This window comes from Myotis nattereri (genome assembly GCF_964212035.1).
Source record: "Myotis nattereri genome assembly, chromosome: 16".
Classification (NCBI taxonomy): domain Eukaryota; kingdom Metazoa; phylum Chordata; class Mammalia; order Chiroptera; family Vespertilionidae; genus Myotis; species Myotis nattereri.
Genome location: NC_138091.1, coordinates 48,527,631 through 48,551,747, shown reverse-complemented (window position 1 = coordinate 48,551,747; position 24,117 = coordinate 48,527,631). Strand labels below are relative to the sequence as shown.

Here is a 24,117-nt window from a genome sequence, read left to right as displayed (position 1 = left end):
CATGTGTAGAATAAATATAACTTTATTCTTTATCCAGTAGATCTCAGTGGAAAGTCCCACAGTAACAGGTGCACCAGCGGGCTCTGGGGGGTGAGACCCCAACCCTGGGGCAAGGGGGGCAGGGCAGAGCCAGCTCCCCCAGCCCAGGGGTGCAGGGGATGAGGGGAGGGGACCCCCTTAGGCCCGTCCTGCGGGGCAAGGAGGGAGCACGGGTGTGGGGTAGGGTTTGGGGGGCAGGCCGGGGAAATGGAGGAATTCAGGCCAAGAGTATCTGTCGGCGTGTGTGTGTGTGTGTGTGTGTGTGTGTGTGTCTGGGGGCCCTGTGGGTGGTGCTGGTGGCTGTGAGGCTGGGGGGCAGGGACAGCTCAAACCCCTTGGCCAGCCCCTTCACAGTGGGGGGTAGGAGGGCTGAGATCATGTGGGCCCGGATGGGGGGGCAGCTCAGCGAAGGACGCGGATTAGGAACACGTACGTGTATGTTCTGCGGGCCCCCCTTGCGTGGCCTGACCCGTCTCTGGTGGTGGGCACCCTCCTCCTAGGGGCCGCCTGAACTGTCCACACCCAGTGGTTAGGCCGAGAGGGAGACGGGGGGGGGGGGGGGGGGCTGGCTGCTTCCCCAACACAAAGGAGGGGAGTGCAGGCCTCGAAAGCTAGTGCTTCACAGTCTGAAAGAGAAAACTGAGGAGAAAGGGCCGGGGCGAGGGCCAGGGGGACACAGGGTCATGGAGAGAGAGAGTGGGAGCCCCTCTGAGCCGCTGCCCACCCCCGGGACCCGCCCCCTCCAGCTCTGGATCCAGCTCCCCCCAATACACAGCACAGATTCCTTCAGTATAAATGTGCTTAAAATGAAAATTCTTATTAAAAAAAATCAAAACCAAAAAAATTAAAATAAAAACAAAACCAGCGGTAATACCTGGGGGTTGGTATGGCAGGGTATGTACAGGGGGAGCCCCCCACCCCTGGCCCACCCCCTCTGTCACCAACCAAGGCAAGGGGGGGGTTCCCCAACCGGGGGGCAATGGCTTGCAAGTTCTGAGGATGGAGGGGCCAGGTCCTGGCCTTTGCTGGTGATGAAGATGTGGCGAGGTGGGCGGACGGGTGTCTTGATGAACACAGGCCCCCAGGCCCCATCCTGAGGCCCAGGACCAGGGGTCCTCACGCAGTTCGCGACCTCGCCCCGACCACCCAGGCGGCAGAGTAACAGTCCACAGCACCCGGGCCTCTGTCCAAGGAGCCGCCACCTCCTCCCTCCCGCCTCCTGTCCCCGGAAGGGAGACAGGGAGGGGCAGGGCTGGCTGGGGTCGCGCGGTTGGTAGAAAGGCAGAGAAAAGCCGGGCGAGGGGCAAGGGCTGTGTCCACGGGGCGCGGGTGGTCACGGGGAGTGGGTGGCCGGGCTGCTTCTGTTGGAGCTGGGGCTGAGGCTGGGGCTACAGCTGCGAGGTGGGGGAGCCAGGCCACTCCCCTCCCGCCCCCCGCCCCCCGGCTGTCCGCTCAGAGTGTCCAGGCCCTCCGAGTTCTCCAGCATTTCCTGGATGAGGGGCGGCATGGAGCCTGGGATCTCCATCTTCAGCGTGATCACCCGCTCAGCCCCTGCAGGAGAGGAGGGCAGAGGTCAGCACACGCCCCACGGCCCAGCCCCGCAAACCCGGGTGCCTGCCTGGCTCCCGGAGGACCAGCCCTCCGGGCTCAGCATCCACCGTGCCCTGACGCGGGCCCCAGCTCTCTTAGTCCCCAAGTCGGGGGGCCGCGGGGAGAGTGGTTCTTAACGCCAACCACCTGGTCTGACACCGGGCCCTTCCTATGTGCTCTGTGCCGTGGCTTCCCCTGCTGACACCTCGACACAACCACCCTGTCAACACCGTCACTGTCCTCGCCCCTCAGAAGGTTCCGAGCTGCTCAGTGACCTGCTCAAGGGCACGCGCCCCTGCCATCTGGTCCGATCCATGCCCGTCACCACCAAGCACAGGTGGCACTGCCGCCTTCGCGCTCACAGGCAGGAGGTCCCCGGGGCTGGGGGGGCCCCTGGGGGACGTGGCCTAGATGGAGGAGGACCGCTTGGGTGGGGGCCTCACCCTTAGCGCTGATGCTTCGAAGGTCCGTGATCTTCATGAGCATCTTGGGGAACATGTGGGGCCGGCTGGGCCTCCGCTTCCGCACGTAGACCTTCAGCGCCTCCAGCAGCGGCTCCTGCAGCATGTCCACCCTGTCCGGCTGCTCCAGGTCCTGCCGGTCTGAGGAAGGAGGAGCCCCCTGAGCCACGGCGCTGGCCAAGCTGGGAACGCCGCTGTGCTCCCAGCCGTGGCCACTGGGGGGCGCGCCTGCCCCGGCCACAAGCTGGGCTTCCGCTCCTGGGGCCTCGCCACACCGGGCAGTGGAGGGGTCGGTGTGCTCTGACACAGGCTCTTAAATGGAAGCAGAGGCGCCGAGGATGTGCTGGCCCAGGGCGGCCCTGACAGCCCAGCTCGTGGGGATGGGACGCAGCAGAGGAAGATGCCCAGGCAGGTCTCTGGCTCCCACCCACCACGGACACCAGCACGATATGGCAGAGCCGGTAACAGTAAAACAGCGACAGCAGCCAACGTGTACGTGTCTTCCTCTGGGCACAGTGTGCCCTCGTTATGAACGACCACCTTCCTCGGCCCATTATGGCCTCATCTTGCAGACATGGGGGCTCCGAGACTTTGGCAACCTGCTCAAGCTCAGAGCTGGCCAGGATATGAGCCTGGGTGGTCTGACCAGGGAGGGAACCAGAATTCAGGTCTCCACTGCCACACCTGTGCTGTGTGGCCACAGACCAGACTCTACCCCTCTGGGACTCGATTTCCCCCTCTGAACAGGACCTGACAGGGGCCAAGGTCCCTTCCTGAGCTGATGATCCCTGGACATGCTGGTGAGGGGCTCCCCGACCACCCTGGGCCGAGCCCCGGGACCCCCGGCCCCTGCCCACCTCCACAGATAAGGCAGATGGCGCTGAGCAGCCCAGTCTCAGCGTCATCCATCTCCAGGGGCAGCAGCTGGTTGGCGAAGGCGAAGACCAGGTCTGTGAGGGGGCCGAAGCCGGCGTTGTGCATCTGGGTTCGGTTCAGCGTCAGCCCGTCCGAGAAGGTCATTGTGTCCTGCTCGGGCGTGTACCTCGTGCAGATCCTCAGGATCTGGGTGCAGAGGAGGCACGAGTTTAGGGACGCAGCCCATCCCCCAGCACCTCCAGCACCAGCAGCCATCCCCACAGGCCCACCTGGCAGGCAGCCATGCCAGTGCAGCCCGATAGAATCTCCTACAATAATGAAAACCATCTAAGTCTGCACCACCCAGACACGAGCCGCCAGCCACAGTGTGGCCATCGAACACTTAAAACCATGCTAGTGCCCCTGAGGAACTGATTGGATTTCATTTTAGTTCATTTAAATAGCCACGCATGCCAAGCGGCTTCTGTATTAGCCTGGTTCTGGGTCGGCCTCCTGTCTGTCTCCATGCAGAAAATTTAGAATTCTTTAGAAACTAGAATTTCCAGGCAAGAATCATAGCAAATTTATGTCCACGGTTCCCAGGACAGGGTACACAGCAGGAGCTCAATAAATGTGCATCGGCTTCAACTGTGTCAAACCTGATCCTGCCTCTTGCACCCAGGGCCTGGGTGGGGGAGAGAGGCGGCACACACTGCACCTGCCCACTCCTACCAGGAAGTTCCCCAGCCTGGAGGTGGGCAAGAGGGCGGAGCCGCTCAGGATGAAAGACAGGGAGGAGAGTTCTGTCAGTGGAGGCTTTGGCATCCCCACCGCCCCCAATCCTGCCTCCAGCCCAGCCCACCCTCTGGGCCCCGCCAGTCCTGCTCCAGCTGGACGCCCAGCAGCAGGCCTTGCACATCCTGTCCTCTGTCAGGGCCGCCCTCTCCCATGCCCCCTCCACACCCTAGGTGTCAGTCATCTCCTCTGAACGTCTTCCCTGGGGCCCAGCAGCTGGAACTCTCTCGTCTGCACGAGGGAGAACATCCCTTCCCCATCTCTAGCCAGCTCTTATCACGGCTCGCAACCTCTGTTTGCAGATCTGTCGCCTCCAAAACCAGGAGGTTTTCAAGGGAGGGGATAGTGTTGTGTTCATCTCTGCTCCTGACACCCAGCTCAAGGCCTGCCCACACAGGTCCCAGGCGAATCTTTATTACCGACTGAACAGATGGGACGATGGCTTAATAGAAAGATGGGGCGAGGGTGGATGAATGTGTGCGGGTGAGTGGGTGAGCCCGTGTACATCCAGGTGCTGGGTGGCTCAGTGGCCAGGTAGACAGGTAGACAAGTGGGCAAATGGACACAGCGGGGAGAGAAAGGGCTGCTGTTTGGGTGGGCGGGGCATTTGGACGCGTCCATTCCAGACGGATGTTTAGGAAGGTGGTTATCTGAGTGGCAGGACATCCTCCAAGGACATGGGGCAGGGCCCAGACCCTCACCAGGATGTCCAGGCAGGCAGCCTTGAGAAGGGTGATCTGGTCAGCAATGGTGAGTGTGGTGAAGCCAGGCAGTTGCTTGGCGAACTCCACAGTCTTAATGATGCACTTGGTGGAGAGTTCACTGAACTTGTCCCAGAGGTCGATGTCCAGAGAGACACGTTGTTCTGAGCTGTTGTTCTGAGAGGACGGGGGAGAGTGAGGGCCTTCTCCCCAAGGCCCCCCTCCTTGGCCTGGCTCCACCAGCCCCCACAGGCCTGCCCCAAACCCGCCTTCGCTTCCTGAGCACTCCTCGGAGGAGGAAGCAGGAGGAGGGGGCGGAGGGGGAGGGAGGACGGGAGGCCTGGGCAGGGGGAGGGCGAGCCAGCCTGGCAGAAGGGGCACCCGTGAGGGGCCAGGGGAAGCCGTACCGTAGTGTATTTGCCCAGCTGGCAGAGGGCAGGGAAGGTCTCCTGGTGCGCTTTGCGCACTTTCTCAATGAGCTCCCCCACCTCTGGCGTCAGCGTGTAGCTCTCGGAGCATTCAGGCTTGGGTGCCTCCTTCTTCTTCTTGTTCCGGTCGTTCCTCACGGCTGTGGAGGGTGAGGCCGTGGTTAGAGAGCAGGTGCAGGCCGAGGTCCATCCGCAGGTTCTGGTCCCTCCCCAGCCCAAGCTCCTCCCACCAGAGCTGCTGGCTGCAGGAGTCATTACCCGGTGGGCACACACACAGCAGTGCACACAACAATGTGCACACACAGACGCACATACAATGCACACACAGACGCACATACAATGTGCACGCAGAGACGCACATACACTGCACACACACAGACTCACAGACACACAAGTGCACAGGCAGACAAGGTGTCAACTCACGCTCCACCCCTCCATGCCCACAGCCATGTCTGCCCGAGGGCCCGAGGACCACGGCACCAGCCCGCTGTGCCCGGACTCCCACACGCTTACTCCAGCCACACTCCAGAAACGTGGGGTCCCAGTCCGAAAGCAAGTGAGCAGTGCCCCACCTTCGCGCTCTGCCTGCCTGTCCCCCACTCCCTCTGCTCCCAAGAACAAGCAGCCTCCACTGGCCCGTCCTCCAGCCAGCAGTCTCCCGGGGGTCCCTGGGACTGGCTTGTGGAGGAAGCAGCTCCTCTCCTGGGGCAGGGGCAGTGTAGGGCTCCCCAGCCTGAGAGTGGGGGGCCGGGTGGGAGAATCTCTCGGCCCATTAGCTGGGGGAGCTGACAAATCACCGGGGGCGCTGAGCCGCACACACCACTCGGCTTTAAAGAAGCGATGGGGTCGTTACCAGCCGATTATCCCAGACACACAATCACTCACAGGGCCAGTGGTGGCGGCTGCTGATGCTGGAGGAAGAGAGGTGGGGGTGGGGGCCCCAGGAGGGGGCAGTGGGCTGGGGGGGGGGGGAGCTGGCATAATTTGGAGATCACTCATGTCGATTCTGCAAATTCAATAAAGTGCAAGGGAAAGAAGGGAGAGGGAGAGTGGGGGGATAATTTGGGAAGAGAAAATTGCAGCTGTGACAAGACGTTTATCATTCGGAAGCTTTAATTCTATTGAAATGGCAGCTGCTCAGCTCCGGGGCACAGAGCAGCCAGAGGGAGGGAGGGAAAGGGGGAGATGCGGTGGGAGGGAGAGGGGTCCCCACCCTGGTCCTTCTGCACCGGAAAGCTCTGGGAGTGGAAGGTGGCAGGAGCAGGGGGAGGAGGCAGTGGTGGGCCCTGAAGGTCCCCAGGTGTCACCCCTGATGCAGCATGGAGCCGTCACTTCCTGGGCTCCTCACGAGGCGGCCCCTGCCTCCTGTGGCGGGAGGAGGCAGTGTGATGCAGGACCCCCTCGGTCCCCCCACACCCCTTCCCCACTTTCTTCTTCTACTGCCCAACCTACAAAGGGCTAGGGGGTCCTGCCACCCCCTCCCCCACCCCATCCCCCAAGGCTCAGGCTCCATGGCAACGGCCACGCAGACAAGGAGGCGTCTGTCAGCGTCATTTATCTCTGACATCATCAATCACTGGTCACCACGGCAACACTCATGATTCAACACAAGAGGGTCTCCCTGTCCAGCCCTCCCGCCTCCCTCCATCCAGCCTCAGCTGAGCCCAAACTGGAAACCCCCATCCCTCAGGGATCTGAGACGTTCTGATTCTCTCTTGAAACCCTAGGGCCCAGGCTCTATCACCGGACAATGGCTTTTAGATCCCTGTGCCAGCAGCACGCCCCCCAACACACACACACACACACACACACACACACACACACACCCTCAGTACAGGCCCTTCCCTAAGATGCACAATCGGAAGGGACTTGGGGATGCTTCTGAGCCCTGCCCCAGAGCCCAGCAGGGCCTGGAAGCCAACTGGCCTGCAGCAGACACACGAGCACACACAGCCAGCCGTGTGCAAACAGGAACAGGAACGGTGTCTGCAATGGACACAGCTAGATGTACAGACAGACAGGTCCTTGCAGCTATACACAAACCACCCTTAGCCATGAGCCCACACACCGTACCACGGGTGTGCGAGTTCATATCCCTACACACACACCCACACTCCGCCACCCGCTCCCCTACCTTTAGGAGCACCACAGGCCTGTCTAGCGGGTGGCCTGGCCCCTGCCCCAGGCCCCGGGCCCCTGGCACTCACACTCTTTGGACATGCCCACTTCGAAGCACTTCTGCAGCCGGCAGTACTGGCAGCGGTTGCGGGTCACCTTGTTGATGATGCAGTTCTTGTCCCGGTGACACGTGTACACCATGTTCTTCTGGATGCTGCGGCGGAAGAAGCCCTGAGCATGGAGGGGAGGGAGTCAGATCAGCCACACCCACCGTGGGAGCCATACCAGCCTGGGGCCTTCGCCTACCTGAGCGGGGCAGATAAGGTGGGAGAAGGGCTCACCTACTAGGATGCCCCCAAAACAACTGACAGGCCTGCCCCCACACTGCGAGCTCGCAGAGGTCTTCCCCCAACCCACACCCACACACCCTGCTTCCTTCCTCCTTGGGAAAAGGACCTCAGGGCTGCCAGTGAGGCAGGAAAAGGGGAAGATGGGCCTAGAGAGGAGAGAGGCAGAGCTCTGGAACCCTCAGCCCTGGGCTCAGAGCACAGGAAGAGAACGCAAGCAGGAGGAGGCATGCGGGGACACACACGGGCTGGCAGGAGGGATGAGATGCACACACTCTCCCTGGCCAACCGGGGAGATGTGTACAGCCTGATCACGGGTGAACCGGGCTGGTCAGGGGCTCCACACACAGGCTAACCAGAGACATGACAGACCGGGGACAGGCAAGACAGGCAAACACACACACCCTGAGGCCGGCTGCTTTGCCCTTGATCTTGGCCCCACACCTGGGGACAGCTACTCCAGGCTGAGAGGCAGTCTGGAGCCCAAGCCCCTAAAACTGTACCGCCTCTGAGCCCCAACCTCTGGGGCAGAAACAGGTACAGAGGCTCAGGACCTGGGAGGTGAGGAGAGGCCATGCCCACAGCCGCTGGGAAGGTGGCAACCACATCTGTACCCTGGAGCCTAGCGTGGGCGCAGGGACATGCAGCCAGACACGGGCGAGCCCACAGCCTGAGCATCTGAAGGAGAGGCCAAGGCAAGGCGCCTGCCCCTGGCTGCCTCCTGCCAAGCCGCCATGGGGAGGTTCAGGCAGGGCCACTGGGGGCAGGCCTCCTGGGTCCCCAGCCAAGAGCCAGTCGGCAGCCAGCTCACCATGGCAACCTGGGCAGCCGTAGCAGAGCAGATCTACACCCTGCCAGCAGGAGGATGGAGACAGGGAGAGGAGCTCGGGCAGGAGGGGACCTATTTGGTTTGGGGGAACCCCTGCTCATCCCTGGGGGGGTTCTATTGTAGGCTTCCTCCCCTCCTCCAAGGCTGCTGCGACCTGACACATAGGAACAAGTGCAGAAGCTTCAGGGGCATCCCCCTACACCCCAACAGCATACTCCCAGGACATGGCCGTGGGGACAGTCCATTTATCTCATCAGGATTGCCTTTCCCAATGACTCAACTCACCTTGCAGCCCTCACAGGCGCTGACCCCATAGTGGTAGCCTGAGGATTTGTCTTGGCAGACAAAGCAAGGCTTGTAGATGCGGGGGAGGGGGGGCGGCGAGGGAGGGCTGGGCACTATCTCTTCGGAACTGCTGCTCTGGGTCTCAATGGCTAGAGAGAGAAGAGGGAGGGGCAGTTAGAGACCCAGGTTGCCATCCTTAATACCGTGCCCGCCCACCCTGCCTCCAGACCCCTCCCAGGAGCCCCTCCCAGCCTCACCACAGCTGCCAGAATTCAAACTCAGGGGCAGGAACACCGTCTCAGGAGAGCTGGGGCTCCCCAGACAGACGTGGGGAATGCGGCTGCCAATGAACCCATCAGCACCCCATCACTCCTATCTACTGCCCAGGACCCCACCTTCACACCCAGCAAGGTCAGATGATAACCCATCTGATTTGTACGTGGACATGGCTACACCTGGGCAGCGGGGGTGGGAGGCCGCCTGGTGCTAAAGCCTGGCATCTGGGCGGCCTGGACCCGTCTCCCCAGTTAGGAAGGAGTTAAGGCCCGTGAGGAGGGAGGGAAGAGGACACGAGCTAGGGGCAGAGGAAACGGGGGTCAACAGGATATTCAAAGGCGGCCACTCCCCCCACCCCCTCGGCTTCCGTTCCCCCCTCCTCTCTCACAGCAGCCACAGCCCCTCCTCCACCCAAACAATCCCAGGCCAGGCACTCAAGGCGAGGCGAGCAAAGAAAAGTTGCAAATGTTGGGGCGAAGCAGGCGGGGACTCCTGATAAGCAGGGGGGACTCCCTGGAGACAAGGAGAGGAGTCCCTAGGGGCCCCGGAAGCCCCTTGCTCTGGGTGCCCTGTCTCGGGGGAGCAGCATGACAATGGGGGTCTGTTCCCATCAATGCTCTGTCTGTCTGGCCTCAATACTACGTCCGGGTTACTCCCCCTCCCCTCCTGCTATTCAGCTCCAATAGGGCAGCCAGGAGGGTTGACCCAGCCAGCAGGGCAGCCCTCACTAGCCAAACCCTCCCCAGTGCTTGGCCCCATGCCCATCACCCCAGGCAGGACAGGGTTGGTCTGGGTGGGGGCTGTCTGTGCCTAAAGCCCGGGCAGCCGGGGGTACACTGTACTGGATGGAGAACTGTGACCAAAGCAACCCCAGACTCCCAAGGGACCACCCAGCATCCTCCCGAGGCCTTGCCAAGTCCACTTGTCCAAACTCAAGGATGCCTCCCCAAGAGGTAGATCCCTACCTCCTCCCACACCCCAGAATCCTACCTCGCCTCACCCCAAACCCCAGCACACAAGGCTATAACAAGGCTCTGGCATTCAGGAGGGCCCAGAGCTCCTGGCCCAAGCACCTTACAGCCATGAGTCACCTGGCCCCACAGTCCAGGCACAGAGAAAAGCAGCGCCTGGACACTGGGGGCTGGCTGCATGCTCCCACCCGCCCCCGTACCTGCAGACACACCACGGATGGCCAGGAGGTTGATGACAGGGAACCAGGCCAACAACCTTGGCAGGGCTTTCCTGGCTCTTAGTAGGGCCTGGGCACCACTTCCCTGGTCAGCCTGGCTGTCCAGCACTGCTGTGGCCCCATGTCCCGTGCCTGCCCAGAGACCAGCCCACAGCAAAGAAACCGTGGACGCCCATACCCGCATCAGCCCACAGACTCTTCACGGCCCTCACCTCCCTGCCCTCACCCAACACCAAACTGCCCCAGCCTGGTCTGCCCCACCTCACTCTCCTGGAGGCCGGACAAGCAAATCAGACGGGCAAGAGGCCTGAGAACAGCTGCTGGGGTGGGGGGCAGGGTTGGGGGGCCTGGGTGAGGCCAGGAGGCAGAGGGGTGAGCGACAAAGGAGCCCTTTGTTGTGCTAACTTTTTCCAAGACGTAAAAGGAGTAACAATAGACAATCCAGACTGGTGTGGGGGGTGTCAAGGACACGGGGTGTGGTGGAGGGGCTGCGGCCTAGAATCCCAGTCCCCGTTCCAAGGAGCAGAGGATGAAGGCACTGACCTGCCTCCCCTCCCCATCGGCCCTTAGCCCCCCTCTGAAATGGGCCCAGCTGGAGGGGGTAAAGGACACGGGAGGGGGAGCTCTGGAGTCCAGCGCGGGATGCAGGAGGGGAGGCGGAGCACGGGGAGACACACAGGATACCGGGATGAGAGGCAGCTCTCAGGTCAGAGTCAAACTAGCGGGGCCAAAGGTCTGTAGGAATTTGGAGCTCAGGCGAAGTCCCGAGGTGTCTGCGGAGCTGAAAGACGGCTCTGTAACACTGTGTTTAGGGGAGACAGCCGCGTGGGGCTACAGTTTGGTCTGCGTGAGGCCTCCTCCCCCCCCACCAGGCAGCAGGCTGGCTGCCTTTGAGGCTGTAACATGGTCCGTACCCCCACCTCCAGCACACCCCACCTGTCACCCAGGTAACAGCTCAGGTTTCCAAGGGTGCCCTTTGAACCCAGAGTCCGGGCCCAGTGCCCACCTGCTCAGGCCTCCAGTCAGCAGCCTGGGCAGGCGCGGGGCGCTCTAAGGACACAGCTTTACCTCCATCCACACAACCCCGGGGGGGAAGGGCGGCCATGGCCCCTCCCCGCTCGCCTCCCTCCCCAGAGGCCCCAGCCCACAAATCTCTCTCCAGCAGGAGCACCGGGCTGCAGGAGCACCACACCTTCTGGGCTCAAAGTTCCAGCGCCCAGCGCAGGGCTGGCACCGGCCCAGGAAGCCTGGCCCCGCCGGCCCGCGCCCCCCTCCCCCCCGCCCCGCCCCGCCCCTCCCCTCCCCTCCCCGCGGGCCGGAGGCGCAGAGCGCTCGGACTCCCCACGCCCCAGAGCCGCTCGCAGGCTCGCACAAGGGGCCGGCTTCCTGGAGGAGATCAGGAGGAAATCAGCCGGGCCCCCGGCCAGCAGCTCCCCTCCCCATCCAGCTGGCGCCCGCTCCTCCGCGGCTCCCCCTGCGGCCCCTGGAGGGCTGGCTGGGCAGGGGACGCAGGGCCCTCGGGGCTGCCCTTCCTCCGGGGGTGGGGGGCTCGGGTGCAGGCAGCTCCGAGGAAGAAGGCCACAGGCCCGCGGCCGCCGATAAGCATCTCTCCCCTCCCCCCGCGCGGGGCCACGTGCTTCACATTCTTGGACGTCTGGGAGCGGGCGGGGGCGTGAGCAGCGGCGATTGGTGGGGGACAGATGGGGAACCACATCCTGTGTACCCCTTGTCTTCTAGTGCCCCCAAACAGGAGCTCTGGGGAGGATGGCAACGTCCCCAGGGCCCTGCAGGGCTGAGCCGGTCTCCTCTCGAAGCAGCCGGCCGCTGTCGCTTCCCAGCTTGGGTGGCGGAGGCACAGGGCTCCTGTCACCAACGGGCCTCCCCACACACCAAGGCCGGGCGCTGACCCTGGACCAGGCGGGCCACTCGCCACTCCAGCCTCCAGGTCTCTCCAGCGCCTCAGAGCACCCCTCCCAGCTCCCAGCCCCGGAGCTGAGCCCTGACACCCCACCCACATACAGGCACCTACATGGTCTACAGGACAGGCCCCCACTTCCCGATCACCTGCCTCCGAGCCCCCCAGACTGCTGGACTCCTCGCTCCCCCCTCCCCCTTCCTTGGGACCAGGAAGAGCTGAGCTGCCCCAGAGCTAAGGAAGAGCTGGGGCTGGAGCCCAAGGCGCTCTCCTCCCTGCTTCACCCCCAGTCCCCTGGAAAGGCAGCCAGGGTAGTGAGGGGGCAACCCTGGCAGCCCGGCCCCAATTATCCAATTGGGTTGGGGGTACCTCCCTTCAGCTCTGGGAGGATGGGAAGGAGGGTCCTGGTGTCATACTTCTCACCTCTGTTTTTTGCCAAAGTCAACCCAAGCTCACACCCCTGTCCCGCCCAGTCTTCAGTCTGCAGCCTCCCAGCCAATCTGCACCGCCACCCCCCAGGCAAAGGTCAAGGGACAGGACAAAAGCAAAGGCTGAGGTTAAGGTGGCTCTCGGAGAAGCAGAGGTGGGGTGTCTCCCGGTCTCTCTCCGAGAGCAAAGGAGCTGGGGGTTGCCCTTCAACCCTCTCCAATTTGCCAGGCCCCCAGAGACCTACTCCACCCTCAGGAGGGAGACAGCAGGTTCAGGAGGATGGGAGAAGCTCTTGGGAAGAGTTGAGCCCCGAGGGGAGTGGGGAAGAAACCCGAGCCTTGTAACAATAACCACCCCCAGTGGAGTGCCAGCTCCCACCCACCCAGGTACCACACCGCATGCACAGCTGGGTCTGAACACACCCAGATGTGCACCCCAGGCGCTCACAGCTCCTCTAGTGCACAGAGCCCCCTCCCCACCAGAGGCCCCTGAACCCAGACACGGGGCAGTGAGCAGAGAAGGTGAGCAGCCTGCCAGGACTCCAGGGTTCTCATCAGCACCCCTGAAGAAGGGACCGTCCAGTACCTGCCCCCGTCCCCAAGTGAGCACAGGGTAACAAAAGGACGTGGCTGGGTGGGGAAGGGATGTATTCACGTCCAGAGTAGCCCCCGACCTATGACAAACATGCTCATCCCCAGAGCAGCTCTCCCCTGTATTCCTGGGACAGAGCCCTCCAAGGTGCCAGCCAAGAGTCCAGGGCCAGGACTCCACTCAGATGGGCAGGTGCCCTCCCCAAATGGAAGGGTCACTTGGCATGGCACAGGGGTGTCTGATGAAGCTGCCCCTCCTGCCACACCCCACTGCCAACGCCTCCCTGACACCCACGCTAAGGACACAAGGCCAAGGGCTGGGATCCGGGGAGGAGGCCCCTCCTCTTCAGGGCAGACAAGCCCACAAATGGGACCCTGACCCCACCCTCCGGGGGGGAAAGGACCGCTCTGCTGCGAAGCTGTTGGGTTCCAAGCAAGAAGACCCGACGTGGGGCCAGGGGCTGCGTTTCCCCTCCACGAAGTGGCGGATAAATGAACAAATGTTTCCTGAAGGGAGGAGCCCCCAAAGTTCCTTGGCCCTAATGTACCAGGACAGAAACGGGGCCTACGGTGATCCCGGGGGTCCGATTGTCCAGCAAAGGCGCCAGGGTTTCAGCAAGAGAGACAAGGGACAGCGAAGGGCAGAGCCAAGACCCCACCACGCCCCCAGGCTCGCCTTCCCCGGGGAGCGAAGCCCACGGCCCACCCCCACCCTCACAATGGAGAGGGGCGGCTGGTACCTACAGTGGTTTGAGCCATTCCAAAGCGGAGTCCGGAGCGGGGTGGAGTAGGGCCCGGGGGCGGGGAGTCCCTTCTCCGGGAGCAAACAGGCCCGGTTCTGGTTATAGAAATCCACCACCAGGAAGGGGTTGGGGGTGGGGGTGAGCCCCCCCACTTCCACACTCTCGTACATCTCCGCAGAGACCAGCGGGCCGGGCGGGGAGGTCCTGAGAGCCGGCTCCCTCACTCAGACGACGGCGCCATCCTTGGAAGCGGAGCGAGGGGCGCGTCCCCCACCCCGACTGGCCGCCCGCGCGGGGGCCGCCCGCTGCCCGGAGTCCTGCGTCCGAGTCGGCCCGCCGCTCCGCCAGCTCCAGGTGGAACGCGGGGAAGTTGTGTGTGCGGGCGGGGGGGGGGGGGGGGGGCGGGGGCCCCTCGACTCCCCCGGGGACGCCAGGCCGAGCCCGGGACCTCGGCCGCTTCCCCTCGAGGGAGCTCCCGTCCGGAGTCTCACGGTGCTGGACGCGGCGCCCCGAGTGCGCCAGGCGGGGGCGGGGGCGGGATCCGCGCGGGAGGCGGGGAGCCCCGAGCACTTCCTCCTCCCCGCCGGGGTGCCCGGGCTTCTCCGGGGCCGGGACACCGGGTGGGGTGGGGACCCCGCGCGGCCCCGCCTCCCCGGCCCGTCGCTGGGGCTCCGGCGGTGCGCGCCGCCGCCCCCACCCCACCCCCACCCGCGCCCCCGCCCGGGACCCCACCTCCTTCCCTCCGCCCGGCGCCCAGGCGCCGCCCCTCGGCTTAACCCTTTCCCGCGGGGCCGCGGCGGCGGGAGGGACGCCGGGACCGAGAGAGGGGCGGGCCGTGCACGGGCGGGCGAGCGGGGAGCCTGGGAAGGGGAGGCGCAGGGAGCGGAGAGGAACGGGCACCGGGAGGAGCGGCCGAGCGCAGACGGCGGCCGGGACGCGGAGAGGAGGGGGCTGCGCGGGGCGAGGACGGAGGAGGGGCGGGCGGCTCCCCCGCCCCGGTTCCGGCTCCCGGCCTCCCCCGAGGCTAGGTCAGTCCCGGAGCCGGCGGTGCCCCGGCGGGGAAGTGTGGGTGCGGGGAGGCGGGGGGTGGTCCCGGTGTCCCCCGCACCCCCCACCCGCCGGCCTCATTTGCCTAATGCCATGCGGCTGAACTCTCGCTGAACTCGCCTGGCGGCGCCTCACCTCCGGGTGACCCACCCGCCGCGGCCCGTGACATCACCCGCTCGCCAGCCCGCTCGTGGGGCTCGCCGGCCGGGCCCCCGGTCCAGCCGGGCCGGGCCGGCTCCCCCGGAGGCGCGGAGAGTGGCCACGGCGGCGAGGGGCCCGGGGTGTGCGGCCAAGCGTTGGCCCCACGCGCAGCACGCGGCGCGCCGGGTGTCCCGGGGGTGACATTGTGCCGCTCAGACGCGGTGTCGGATTGAGACACCGGCTGGTGTCATTGTCTGACATCATGTGTGACTGGCCGCCCGCCCGCCCGCTGCCGGAACCGACACCGGTGCGGGTGCCTGGGCACATCTGCGTGCAGCGGGGACCCTCCTCCCGCCGCCCTGCGGGCTTCCGGTGAGCATGGCGCGGCCCAGGGTGTCTCCACCTCGGAACCAGGACGGGCCCCGGTTGCACCGCCCAGCCCTGGAGGGATCCAAGGACGGGCCGGTGCTCTGCAGCTGACCACTTCCTCTGCAGCCTTGGGGCCTGTTCACCGGAGAAAGGCCGGGTTGGGTAGGTCCGTGAAGGAGGGCATGTTCCTGGAGGAGCAGGTGTCCCAGGGCTCCCTCTAACCCTTCCCCCCTGAACCCCCAAAGGGGACAGGAATCCACCTGCTTCCCAAGGATAGCCTTCTAGGAGCAGGTTCTTAACCCCCGCAGAGTGTATTGTCACTGAATCCTCACAGCTACTCCAAGAGAAAAGCGGGCATTATTCCTGTTTCCCAGCAAGGCTAGGTGGGTTGCCCAAGTTCACACTGCCAATAAAGGGTGGTGTATTTGAACTTTCTGCTGACAAAGCCCATATTCCTACCATGCCAGGCCAATTCAAGAAATAAAAATGTATTTTTTGGGACACCTCCTTTGTGGACACTCTGTTGAGCCTGCCCTTGCAGTCCTTATGGAGTAACAGCCATTAAGCAAGTATTTGTGATTATACGTGTGTGTGTGTGTGTGTGTTTGCAAACTGAGATAATTGGTAGTATGACACAAGTATAGCGTGCTTTGAAGAATTAATGTAGGTACTGATGGGTCAGGGAGGACCTCAAAGCAGAGACCTAGTTAGTCAGGCAAAGAGTAGGAAGAAGTGCAGTCTCAGAAAAAGAAAGAGCCTGTGCAAAGGTCCTGGGGTTACAGAAGTTGGTGAGTTCATTCAAGGAACTGGCAGAGGAATAGGGTAGATGGCGCATAAAATTCAAGAGGAAAGGGGGCACAAGACCAGGCTGGAGAGGTGTGCTGAGGCCAGGCCACGTGGGCTTGTTAACTTCATTTAGACTTTTGGATTTTATCCTAAATGCAAGGAGAACCCACAGGAAAATCCCAAGCAGAGGAGCGGCAAGATCTGAGTTATAGCATTATGAGATCCTTCTAGCAGATATTTGAAGAATGGATTGTAGGAGGGCAAGGGAGACCAGTTAAAAGCTACTGCAGTCGTCTGGACAGCACACAACGGTAGTGCAGTCTAGGAAACTGGTTGTGTTGATAGACAGAGGAAGGTGGATTCTGGAAACTTTTTTTTAGAAGCTCACCTGAGAACATTTTTCCATTGACTTTTAGAGAGAGTGGAAGGGAAGGAGAGAGAGAGAAACATCAATGTGAGAGAGACACATAGATTGGCTGCCTCGGGTATGCACCACAACCAAGGCAGGGATGGAACCTGCAACCCAGGTATGTGCCCTTGACCAGGAATCGAACCCACAACCCTTTGGTGCCCAGGCTGACGCTCTAATCACTGAACAACACAAGTCAGGGTTTGAAACTTTTTAAGGGTAGAATCGGGGGCGGGGGGGCGGTGAGTGGGACTAGGAAAGGAGATAGCAAAGAGGACTCGTGTGTGGCCTGTGCACCCGCAAAGTTCCTGAGACTGAAACGTAGAGAAGCCTCGTGGGCTGGGGAACAGGTGGGCGTGGGGCTCAGTGTGAGATCTCACCTCCGTGAGGTTTGGGCTGCAGGTGGAGCGCCGGGGTCCGGGGCACGAATGCCAGCCTTGGCAGCGAATGAGATCGCTGGGGAAGAAGACAGATGCTTCCTCGGCCCTTGGTGTCTTTCCTCCCAAATGACGTAGCTCCTGGCACCAGTTATGTTCTAGGCTCTGTGTCCACCGCGGGGAGGTACTAAGGGATCTGAGACTGTCCCTGCCATCAAAGGCCTAGGGATACGGGAAACATCTCCTAAATGATGCCAGCTCACAGCAGGAGCTGGGTGGGGAGAAGTCACTTCATGGCAGAGATGAGTGTCGTCAGAGAAAAAAAATAAAGACCCACAGGCGTTCGAAGGAGGGCGAAAGAGTGTAGCAAGTTCCGGGGAACAGCTCTGAAGGATGGATAGGATTTGAAGGATGGATAGGATTTCTGGAGCTGACGAAGGGGAGCAGTTGGGGGTGAGATGCCGGTTCTGGGCAACAGCAAGGTCATGGGACAGGTCAGAGCCGAACACAGTGTCCTGGGGCAGAGAGAGAAGAGGGGGAAAGGAAGGCCAGCCCGCTGGTGGGTGCTGGCAGCTGCAGGCCTGGGGTCCTCTGCAGCAGCCCCCACAGCTCCCCCGGGGCTGTGTGCTTAGCAGGCCCTCAGCAGTTGTGGGCTCAACTGAACTGGCCCCCACTTGTGCCAGGCAGGGCTCCCTCCTGTCCCCAACCCCATCTGGAGAGGATAATAAACAGGAAATCATGAGGCTCTGAACCAGACGGACATCAGGTCCCAGTCCAGGGTGGCCATCCCCCAAGACAATTCCTGGCTCTACCCGCCCCTCAGCATCACTGCTCATCACTCCCAGGGCACTGGAAGCTCACCCAAGCCTGCACCAGCAAGCAGGTCACCGTGGCCTCACAGCAACTCGCCCAGCCAGAGACGGATGAGGAGTGTTGCTTTAAAGAGGAGGAAACAGACAGCGTTTGGGTGACCTGCCCAAGGCCAGACAGGAAGCGCTCTCCTGTAAGACTGCTGCCCACAAGAGCCTTGGTCTGTGGGCTGGTTGAGGTTCCCAGCACCCAGTCGTCAAAATGGGGAGGGGGGCCTCTATTTCTGATCTACTGAGGGCTGAGGGCCTCCAGTCCACCCTGGGAGACCCAGCTCCACTGGCTGTCCACCCGCTCCACGAAGGAGGAAGAGGAGGAGGAAGAAGGCAGGGTGGGCACCACCCCAAAGTCATTTGCAGAAGGGAAACCTCTTCCTCTTTCTACATAGGCTACCCCTGAAGAGTAGTCAGGCCTTCACTGGCACATCCGCACGGGCGCACAGCCCTTACCGTGTCCCAGGTCTTGGCCAGTCTAAGAGGGCAGGCGTCCTTCCCGGAGTCCCTCCCCCAACCCTCGCTGGGATCCTGCCCAGAGGGGGTCTGTGCATTATTAATGCCGCCAGATAAAAGGTGAGGGGCCCCCTTTTCATTCAAAATCCCATCCAACTGTCTTGGCTGACTCTACATTTTGGATCCCAGGAAAGGCATCGCTAGTGTACCCCCTCCCCCTGTCCAGGGCTGCCCCTCCTTATTGTCCAGGGAAAGAGCAGGCAGGAGGGAGGAAGGGAGGACGCAGCCTGCGATGGGGAGAGAGTGGCAGAGGAGACAAAGAGGGGCAGGGCACACCCCTTCCTCTGACTCCCCAGGGTCCCAGGCCCTAGGGCCCTGCCCCGGTCTCTAGGCGCACACAGCCAATACAGGGACAGAAAGGAAAAGACGGAGCTGATCTTTCGGGGCTCCCATTTCCGGCTCCTCTACTGACTGCTTCCAACTTCCCTGCCCCCACCCCACATTGAAACAAAATAAGAATATGAACTGTGGTTTTTACACTCTGTTCCTACAGTGTCTGTCTGGAGATGGGGGAAGGTTGCCTGCTGAGCTCTGCAAACTCCCGCGGGCGGCAGTGGGTAGACTCGGGGGGTGGGGATGGGTGTGAACAGATTGTATCCGCTGCTTCCAGGACAGGATGGAGATCTGGCCCAGGCCTCTTATCGCTCTTTCCCTCCAGCCTTCAGCATCCAAAACAGAGAAAGAGAGGGTGAGGCTTGGGGGTGCTGCCTTCGCCCCCTACCGGGGAAAGGCGGGAGTTCCGAAGGCAGAAGCAGGGCCTCAGCCATGGGGGGATTTCGGCACAGCCACTGCCCCCTCTGGGCTTCCCACACGCAGGAGTGCCCCTCAAAATACCCTCTCCCGCAGCTGCCAATCCAGTTATTGGAAAACAGCCCAACTTTCCCGGCCACTGAACCCAGTCACAGCCTCCACCAGAGCTGCTTCCTCATGTGTAAATGGAGACAGTGTCCCTCTCCCAGGGTTGTGAGGATTAAGATTGTACACCAGAGATAAAGTCCCACACACAGTAGGTTAGCAGCCCACCTACGGAGGGCCCGGGGCCCTTCTCACTGTCACAATAGCTGTGCGACCACAACCAGACCAATGACCACCTGGCCTGGTCTCAGCCCTCTCAGGGAGCTCTGGTGATACCCCTGCTTTACGGCCCAGGCAGCATGCTCAGGGAGGTTATCAGATCAGCTAGTGACAAAGCCTGCACCCAAACTACCCTACCCCACCGAGGAATTTCTGTGGGAGCAACAAAAACGGCAGGTTAGTCTCCCCTCCAGCCTAGATGATAAGAATTAGAGGCCTTCCCCTCCCCAAACACAGCATAATCCACAGACCACTCCCCCTGAAACCCTCTACGCCCTAAATCAAGGCCCCTCTAGCACACAAGCTGTGATACCCCTTCCCCAGCTCCCCCGACTGGATTTCCCCAAAACACACTCAACTCTGTGACCCTCTCACCCAATACACATAAACCATTAACTCCCTTCCCAGCACACACCCAACCCTGACCCCACCAATCCCTTAAGCACACACAGCCCTGACCCTCACCACAATGCACACAGAATCCAGCCCTCCACAGTAAATACCAGTCCTCGCAGGAGACGGAGCCCCAGGGCTGGTTTGGGGTAGAGAATCCTGTACCATCTCGGGGACCTTCCTGAGACACTAGCAGGGCAAATACCCCAAGAATATTTATGTCCTTCCATTGGCCACCAGGTCTCTGAAGGGGACACCCAAGGCCCAGCCTCCTCTTGGGGAGAAGGATGGGAGGGGGGGAGGGAAGGTCCCAACACCTTTGTTGGTGGAAAGTGGGAAGAGGGAGCCTCATCAGCGAGGTTTCCTACAGAAGGGTGGCGAGGGCCAGAGCCCGGCAGTGCTCCCTGCAGGAATGGGGCAGCAGGGGCAGCAGGGAAGGCGGGGCTGCCCCACGCATGGGAATTTTGATCTGTCAGGCTGCCATGCCCGGAGCTGAGAGCCAGGCCCCCAGCTCTGCATAAGAAGGTCCCAGAAGGGGGGAAGGTTAGGGAGAAGCTCGGAAGCAGGGGGTCTGGGTAGGAAGAGTCGCTGTTGTTGTTGACGAGGAGGAGGGGGAGAGGAGCTGGGAAAGCCACAGGCTCCCGTAGGGAGGGGGCAGGAAGGGGCATTGCCTAACCTGGGTGGAGAAAGCCAGAGAAGCCTTTACTTGCCTGAAATGTGGGCACCCCACCCTAGGGGGGAAAGGTTACCAGGGTGGGAAGTGGGGACCCGGAAGCCCTCCCCACCCACCTCTGAGAAAGAGGAAGAAGCTTGCAACATTCAGAGGGCAAAGCATGCACTCCCCTGGCACAGGGCAGGGCAGGGCCAGCGGCAGGCCCCCTCCCACCCTCAGTGCGGCCAGGCCCCGGGGAGCAGTGTCGGGGACTCTGCTCCCATCACCTGGGGAAGGACAAGTTGTCCACAGACACCAGGTTACAGCCCCCGACTTCTTCCCTAAAGAAACCCCACCCTGCAGGAAGCAGACGCTCCTTATCCGAGGTGGAAACATGAGCCCCAGTCCCTGTAGACACAACAACTACCCAGCAACTACCCCATACGGATACTGGGAACCACAGCCACACCCACCCACTCCCTGGCAACCCTGAACCCAAGGATTGGCCTCGCCATCACCTGGCACCCACTGGAAGGCCAGGCCAGAATCGGTTCCCGACTCCCAGGTCACTGTGCCACCCGCCTCGCATCCTATGTGAGGAAGAGAGGAGAGAGGAAGGAAACAGAAGGCAGAGGTGTGACCAGGGGTGGTGGTGGAAACTGAGGCAGTATCTGACCGCCCCCTGCCCCAGGGCTTAAAGGGGCACAGGCATAGAGCTCCCACTCCCAGTGGCTGGTGGGGCCTGGGAGGAAGGGGACCATGGCGGAGCCAGAGGCGGCCACCAGGAAGCGGTGGTGGTGGGCACTGGGCCAGTGCGGGCAGTGAGGCGCCCAGCCAGGGCCTGCCCCAGGGACAAAGAGACTCCCTGGCTCTGGGGAGAGCGCGCTGCCCCCGCACCGGGAGGGGGCACTGACCCCGCCAGGCCAGGCTCACAGGGCAGTGATGCCAGGCAGCTTGCCAGTGGCTGCGGGAGGGGCAGTGGGTGCCCGGGGCAGGGTGTTCAGTCCCTGCCCGCCAGGAGAGGTGGGACACGTTTCCCAGGTCAGCGACTGACCCGCCAGCCTGCTGGTCCCTGCCGGTCCACGGTCTGTTCTGCTGCTTCCACCCCTCCTCCAGCCCCAGGCCAGGCCCCGGCTCTGCTCCCTCCTCCCCCCAGCCCTGGCCTGGCGCCCAGCTGGGCCCTGGGGGCCAGAGTTACTGTAAGCGGCCTGGCAGGCCCTAGGCCCGGACTCTGCCAGCTGGCCGTAGCCGCCGCCACCTCCCACTACCTGGCTCGGCCAGCCAGGGAAGGGCACGGAGACCCCCGCCCAGCTAACAGGCAGCCCCCACGGCAGAGGGCGGAGGCAGAGAGAAAACACAGGCCCTGCCAAGACCACGCATGTGTCCACCGCCAGCGGCCAAGCCCAGCGCCCCTCCTGGGACACTCGCCCTATCCCCCAGGCTGCTCCTGGGTTCCTCCCTCTCTCCCTCCCCACGGGGCGGAGCTGGCCCTGGGAGAGGGTTCCAGCAGCCTGTCCCTCTCTACTCCTTCAAGCCCTTTCCCTCAGAGACGCTGGATGGGGTGGGGAGTAGGTGGGTGCCCTCTCAGTAGAGCTGCCATTTCCACCAAATGTCGAGAGGTTTGTTTACTCGCCTGCAGGCTGTGTGTCCAGCCCTTGGAGCTATTTATAAGGTCCTCAAAGACTCGGCACAGAAGAGGGCTGGGGGGCGCCTCCGGAACAACATTGTTTCATCTCTCCCTCCACGGCCCCAACATCAAACAACCACGTGATCAGCCTACAAGCCTTTCCTCCCGGAGCCCCCCAAACAATGGATGTGTCAGCAGGACAGATGTACCCACAGGCCAACCCCCAGGCCTGCTCCCTCCAGGGCTCCCCCACCCAGCCTCCCATCACCCCACTTACTGGCTGGGGAGGGTGTGCTGTAGCCACTAACTGGAAGCTGGTGCTGGAGAGTGGTCAGAGCGCCTGGCGGGGAGAGTCCACCCAGCATCGGGGGGAAGAAGAAGGCGTAGGGGGGCACCGGGTACCCATTGAGGTGCCCTCCCCCAGGTGTCGGACAGGAACTGCTGTTGCTGGCCATGCCAAGCAGCCACAGTCAGGAGGCAGGCAGACAGTCTGGCGGAAGGCTTCGGCGGGCTTCAGGCCGCCCCTCCTCGGGGCATGGGGCCTGGGCCCGAAGGGGGCTGGGGTGGTCAGCCCACCCCCCCTTCTGTCCTGGGGCTGCTGTCCAAGGCTAGCGGACTAATCTCAGCCGCCTGGAGCCCCCGCGCTAGCTGGGGGCCAGGGCTTCGGGGACGTCCCAAGAGCTGGTCCTTTGGTCAAGCAGTTCTGCAAGCGGGCACTTTCCTGGGGAGGTCCAGAGCTGGCCTTCAGGGCGCCGAAGAGGATGCCTCTCCTAGGTGGGCCCCGGCTAGGCAGCTGGGGGGGCCATGTCCTGTGACGCTGCAGAGAGAGGAAAGACAGGTGAGTGGGCACAGAGGAGCGGGCACACGGGCATTCCCCGTGGAGCTCCCCAACCTGGGCGGCCGGAGATTTTCCTGTGGCACCCGGCTGAGCAGACAGCTGGCACCATGCCTGGCTGGCAGAGACAGCCTGGGAGCAGGGCCCAGACGCTGCTGGGGGTGGCAGGACAGCACAGCCAGGCTGGGGAGACAGGGGCAGAGCTCAGAGCCGCAGAAGGCCTCTCACCCACAATCCTGAGGGTAAAGGGTCTACGGTGCCACCCCAAAGGTTCCCTGTAGCAGAGGCAGGCGGCTGAGCGCCTTCCCCCAGCGTGGGTTACCTGAGGTCAAGATGCAGAGAATGAGGGCTGGAGGGGAGCAGGGAGGGGGAGGAAAAGCCGCTTCCCTAAAGCACTGGCACTTCTCAGAAAAATGACTCCTAAGCCAGGGGCCCCTCTTACACCACTTCCCCCCCCAAATCCAAGGCCCAGCACCCCAGATGGGTTTGTCCCACAGGCCAGGGGAGGAGGCCTGTTTACATACGTGAAAATAGGGAAACGCGAGCTGAGGGCTCCTGGGCATCACCCCCAGTGCCTAACCTAACAGCAGGATGGGCTGGGTGGGCAGGGGGTCAGGAGGGCGGGGCCTACACTGAAGGGGTGAGGGAGGCTGATCTCAGAGTTCACCCACAAACTGTCTGCAGAAGCAACATCCCTGGAGGGGGCGAGGGGTGGGCCACAGATGAAAGGCCAGATGTCCCCCACCAGTGTGTACACAGATCCACACCCTGTTTGAACAGCTGGGGCCAGAGGACACGCATAGATAACGCCATGGGGGAGAGAGAGACAGAGAACAGACAGACAGACAGCAAAGAGCGAAAAAGAGAACAGATCCACAGCAGAGACTTCCCACCCACTTGGGCTCTACAGGACCTACACACCTGAATACACATGCGTGCATGTCTGTATACATACATGTGTAGTACATACATGAAAGATAAAAGAAGACACACACACACAAAGAACAGCCAATCAAAAGCACAAAGAGACGCCCCTTCACATCTACTAAGACGGCGATAATAAACAAGACGGATAATAGCCCGTGTTGGCAAGGACGTGGAAAAACTGGAGCCCTCAGACATTGCGGGTGGGAATGTAACGTAGCACGGCTGCTCTGGAAAACAGTATGGCCGCTCCCCAAAGGTTACACAGCGTTAGCATCCTAGAACAGTGATGGCGAACCTTTTGAGCTCGACGTGTCAGCATTTTGAAAAACCCTAACGTAACTCTGGTGCCGTGTCACATATAGAAATTTTTTGACCTCTGCAACCATAGTAAAACAAAGACTTACACTTTTGATATCTATTTTACATATTTAAATGCCATTTAACAAAGAAAAACCAACCAAAAAAATGAGTTCGCGTGTCACCTCTGACACGCGTGTCATAGGTTCGCCATCAC

General features: G+C 62.1%; 1 protein-coding gene across 2 annotated transcripts; it reads right to left on the bottom strand.

The window, feature by feature from the left end:
• On the bottom strand, positions 1-22,920 carry RARA (retinoic acid receptor alpha). Of its 2 annotated transcripts, none has more exons than XM_081110203.1 (8): positions 22,119-22,920; positions 8,449-8,597; positions 7,077-7,218; positions 4,849-5,009; positions 4,442-4,618; positions 2,948-3,152; positions 2,073-2,231; positions 1-1,590 (listed from the first exon to the last, which is right to left on the bottom strand). In XM_081110203.1, exons 1-8 carry the CDS (start codon positions 22,294-22,296, stop codon positions 1,373-1,375), a joined length of 1,389 nt encoding a protein of 462 aa, XP_080966329.1. In that variant the 5' UTR covers positions 22,297-22,920; the 3' UTR covers positions 1-1,372. The 2 variants fall into 2 exon arrangements, with proteins under 2 accessions (XP_080966329.1, XP_080966330.1); XM_081110204.1 differs by lacking the exon at positions 22,119-22,920 and adding an exon at positions 13,592-14,107.
• Positions 22,921-24,117: the final 1,197 nt, after the last annotated feature.

Excerpts from the sequence above, each read along its gene's own strand:
- RARA (XM_081110203.1), bottom strand. The coding sequence starts at position 22,296 with ATGGCCAGCAACAGCAGTTCCTGTCCGACACCTGGGGGAGGGCACCTC. Across the intron at positions 2,232-2,947 it reads CATCTGCCTTATCTGTGGAG|ACCGGCAGGACCTGGAGCAG; the intron begins GTGGGCAGGGGC and ends CTCCTTCCTCAG. Across the intron at positions 1,591-2,072 it reads TCGAAGCATCAGCGCTAAGG|GGGCTGAGCGGGTGATCACG; the intron begins GTGAGGCCCCCA and ends CCTCTCCTGCAG.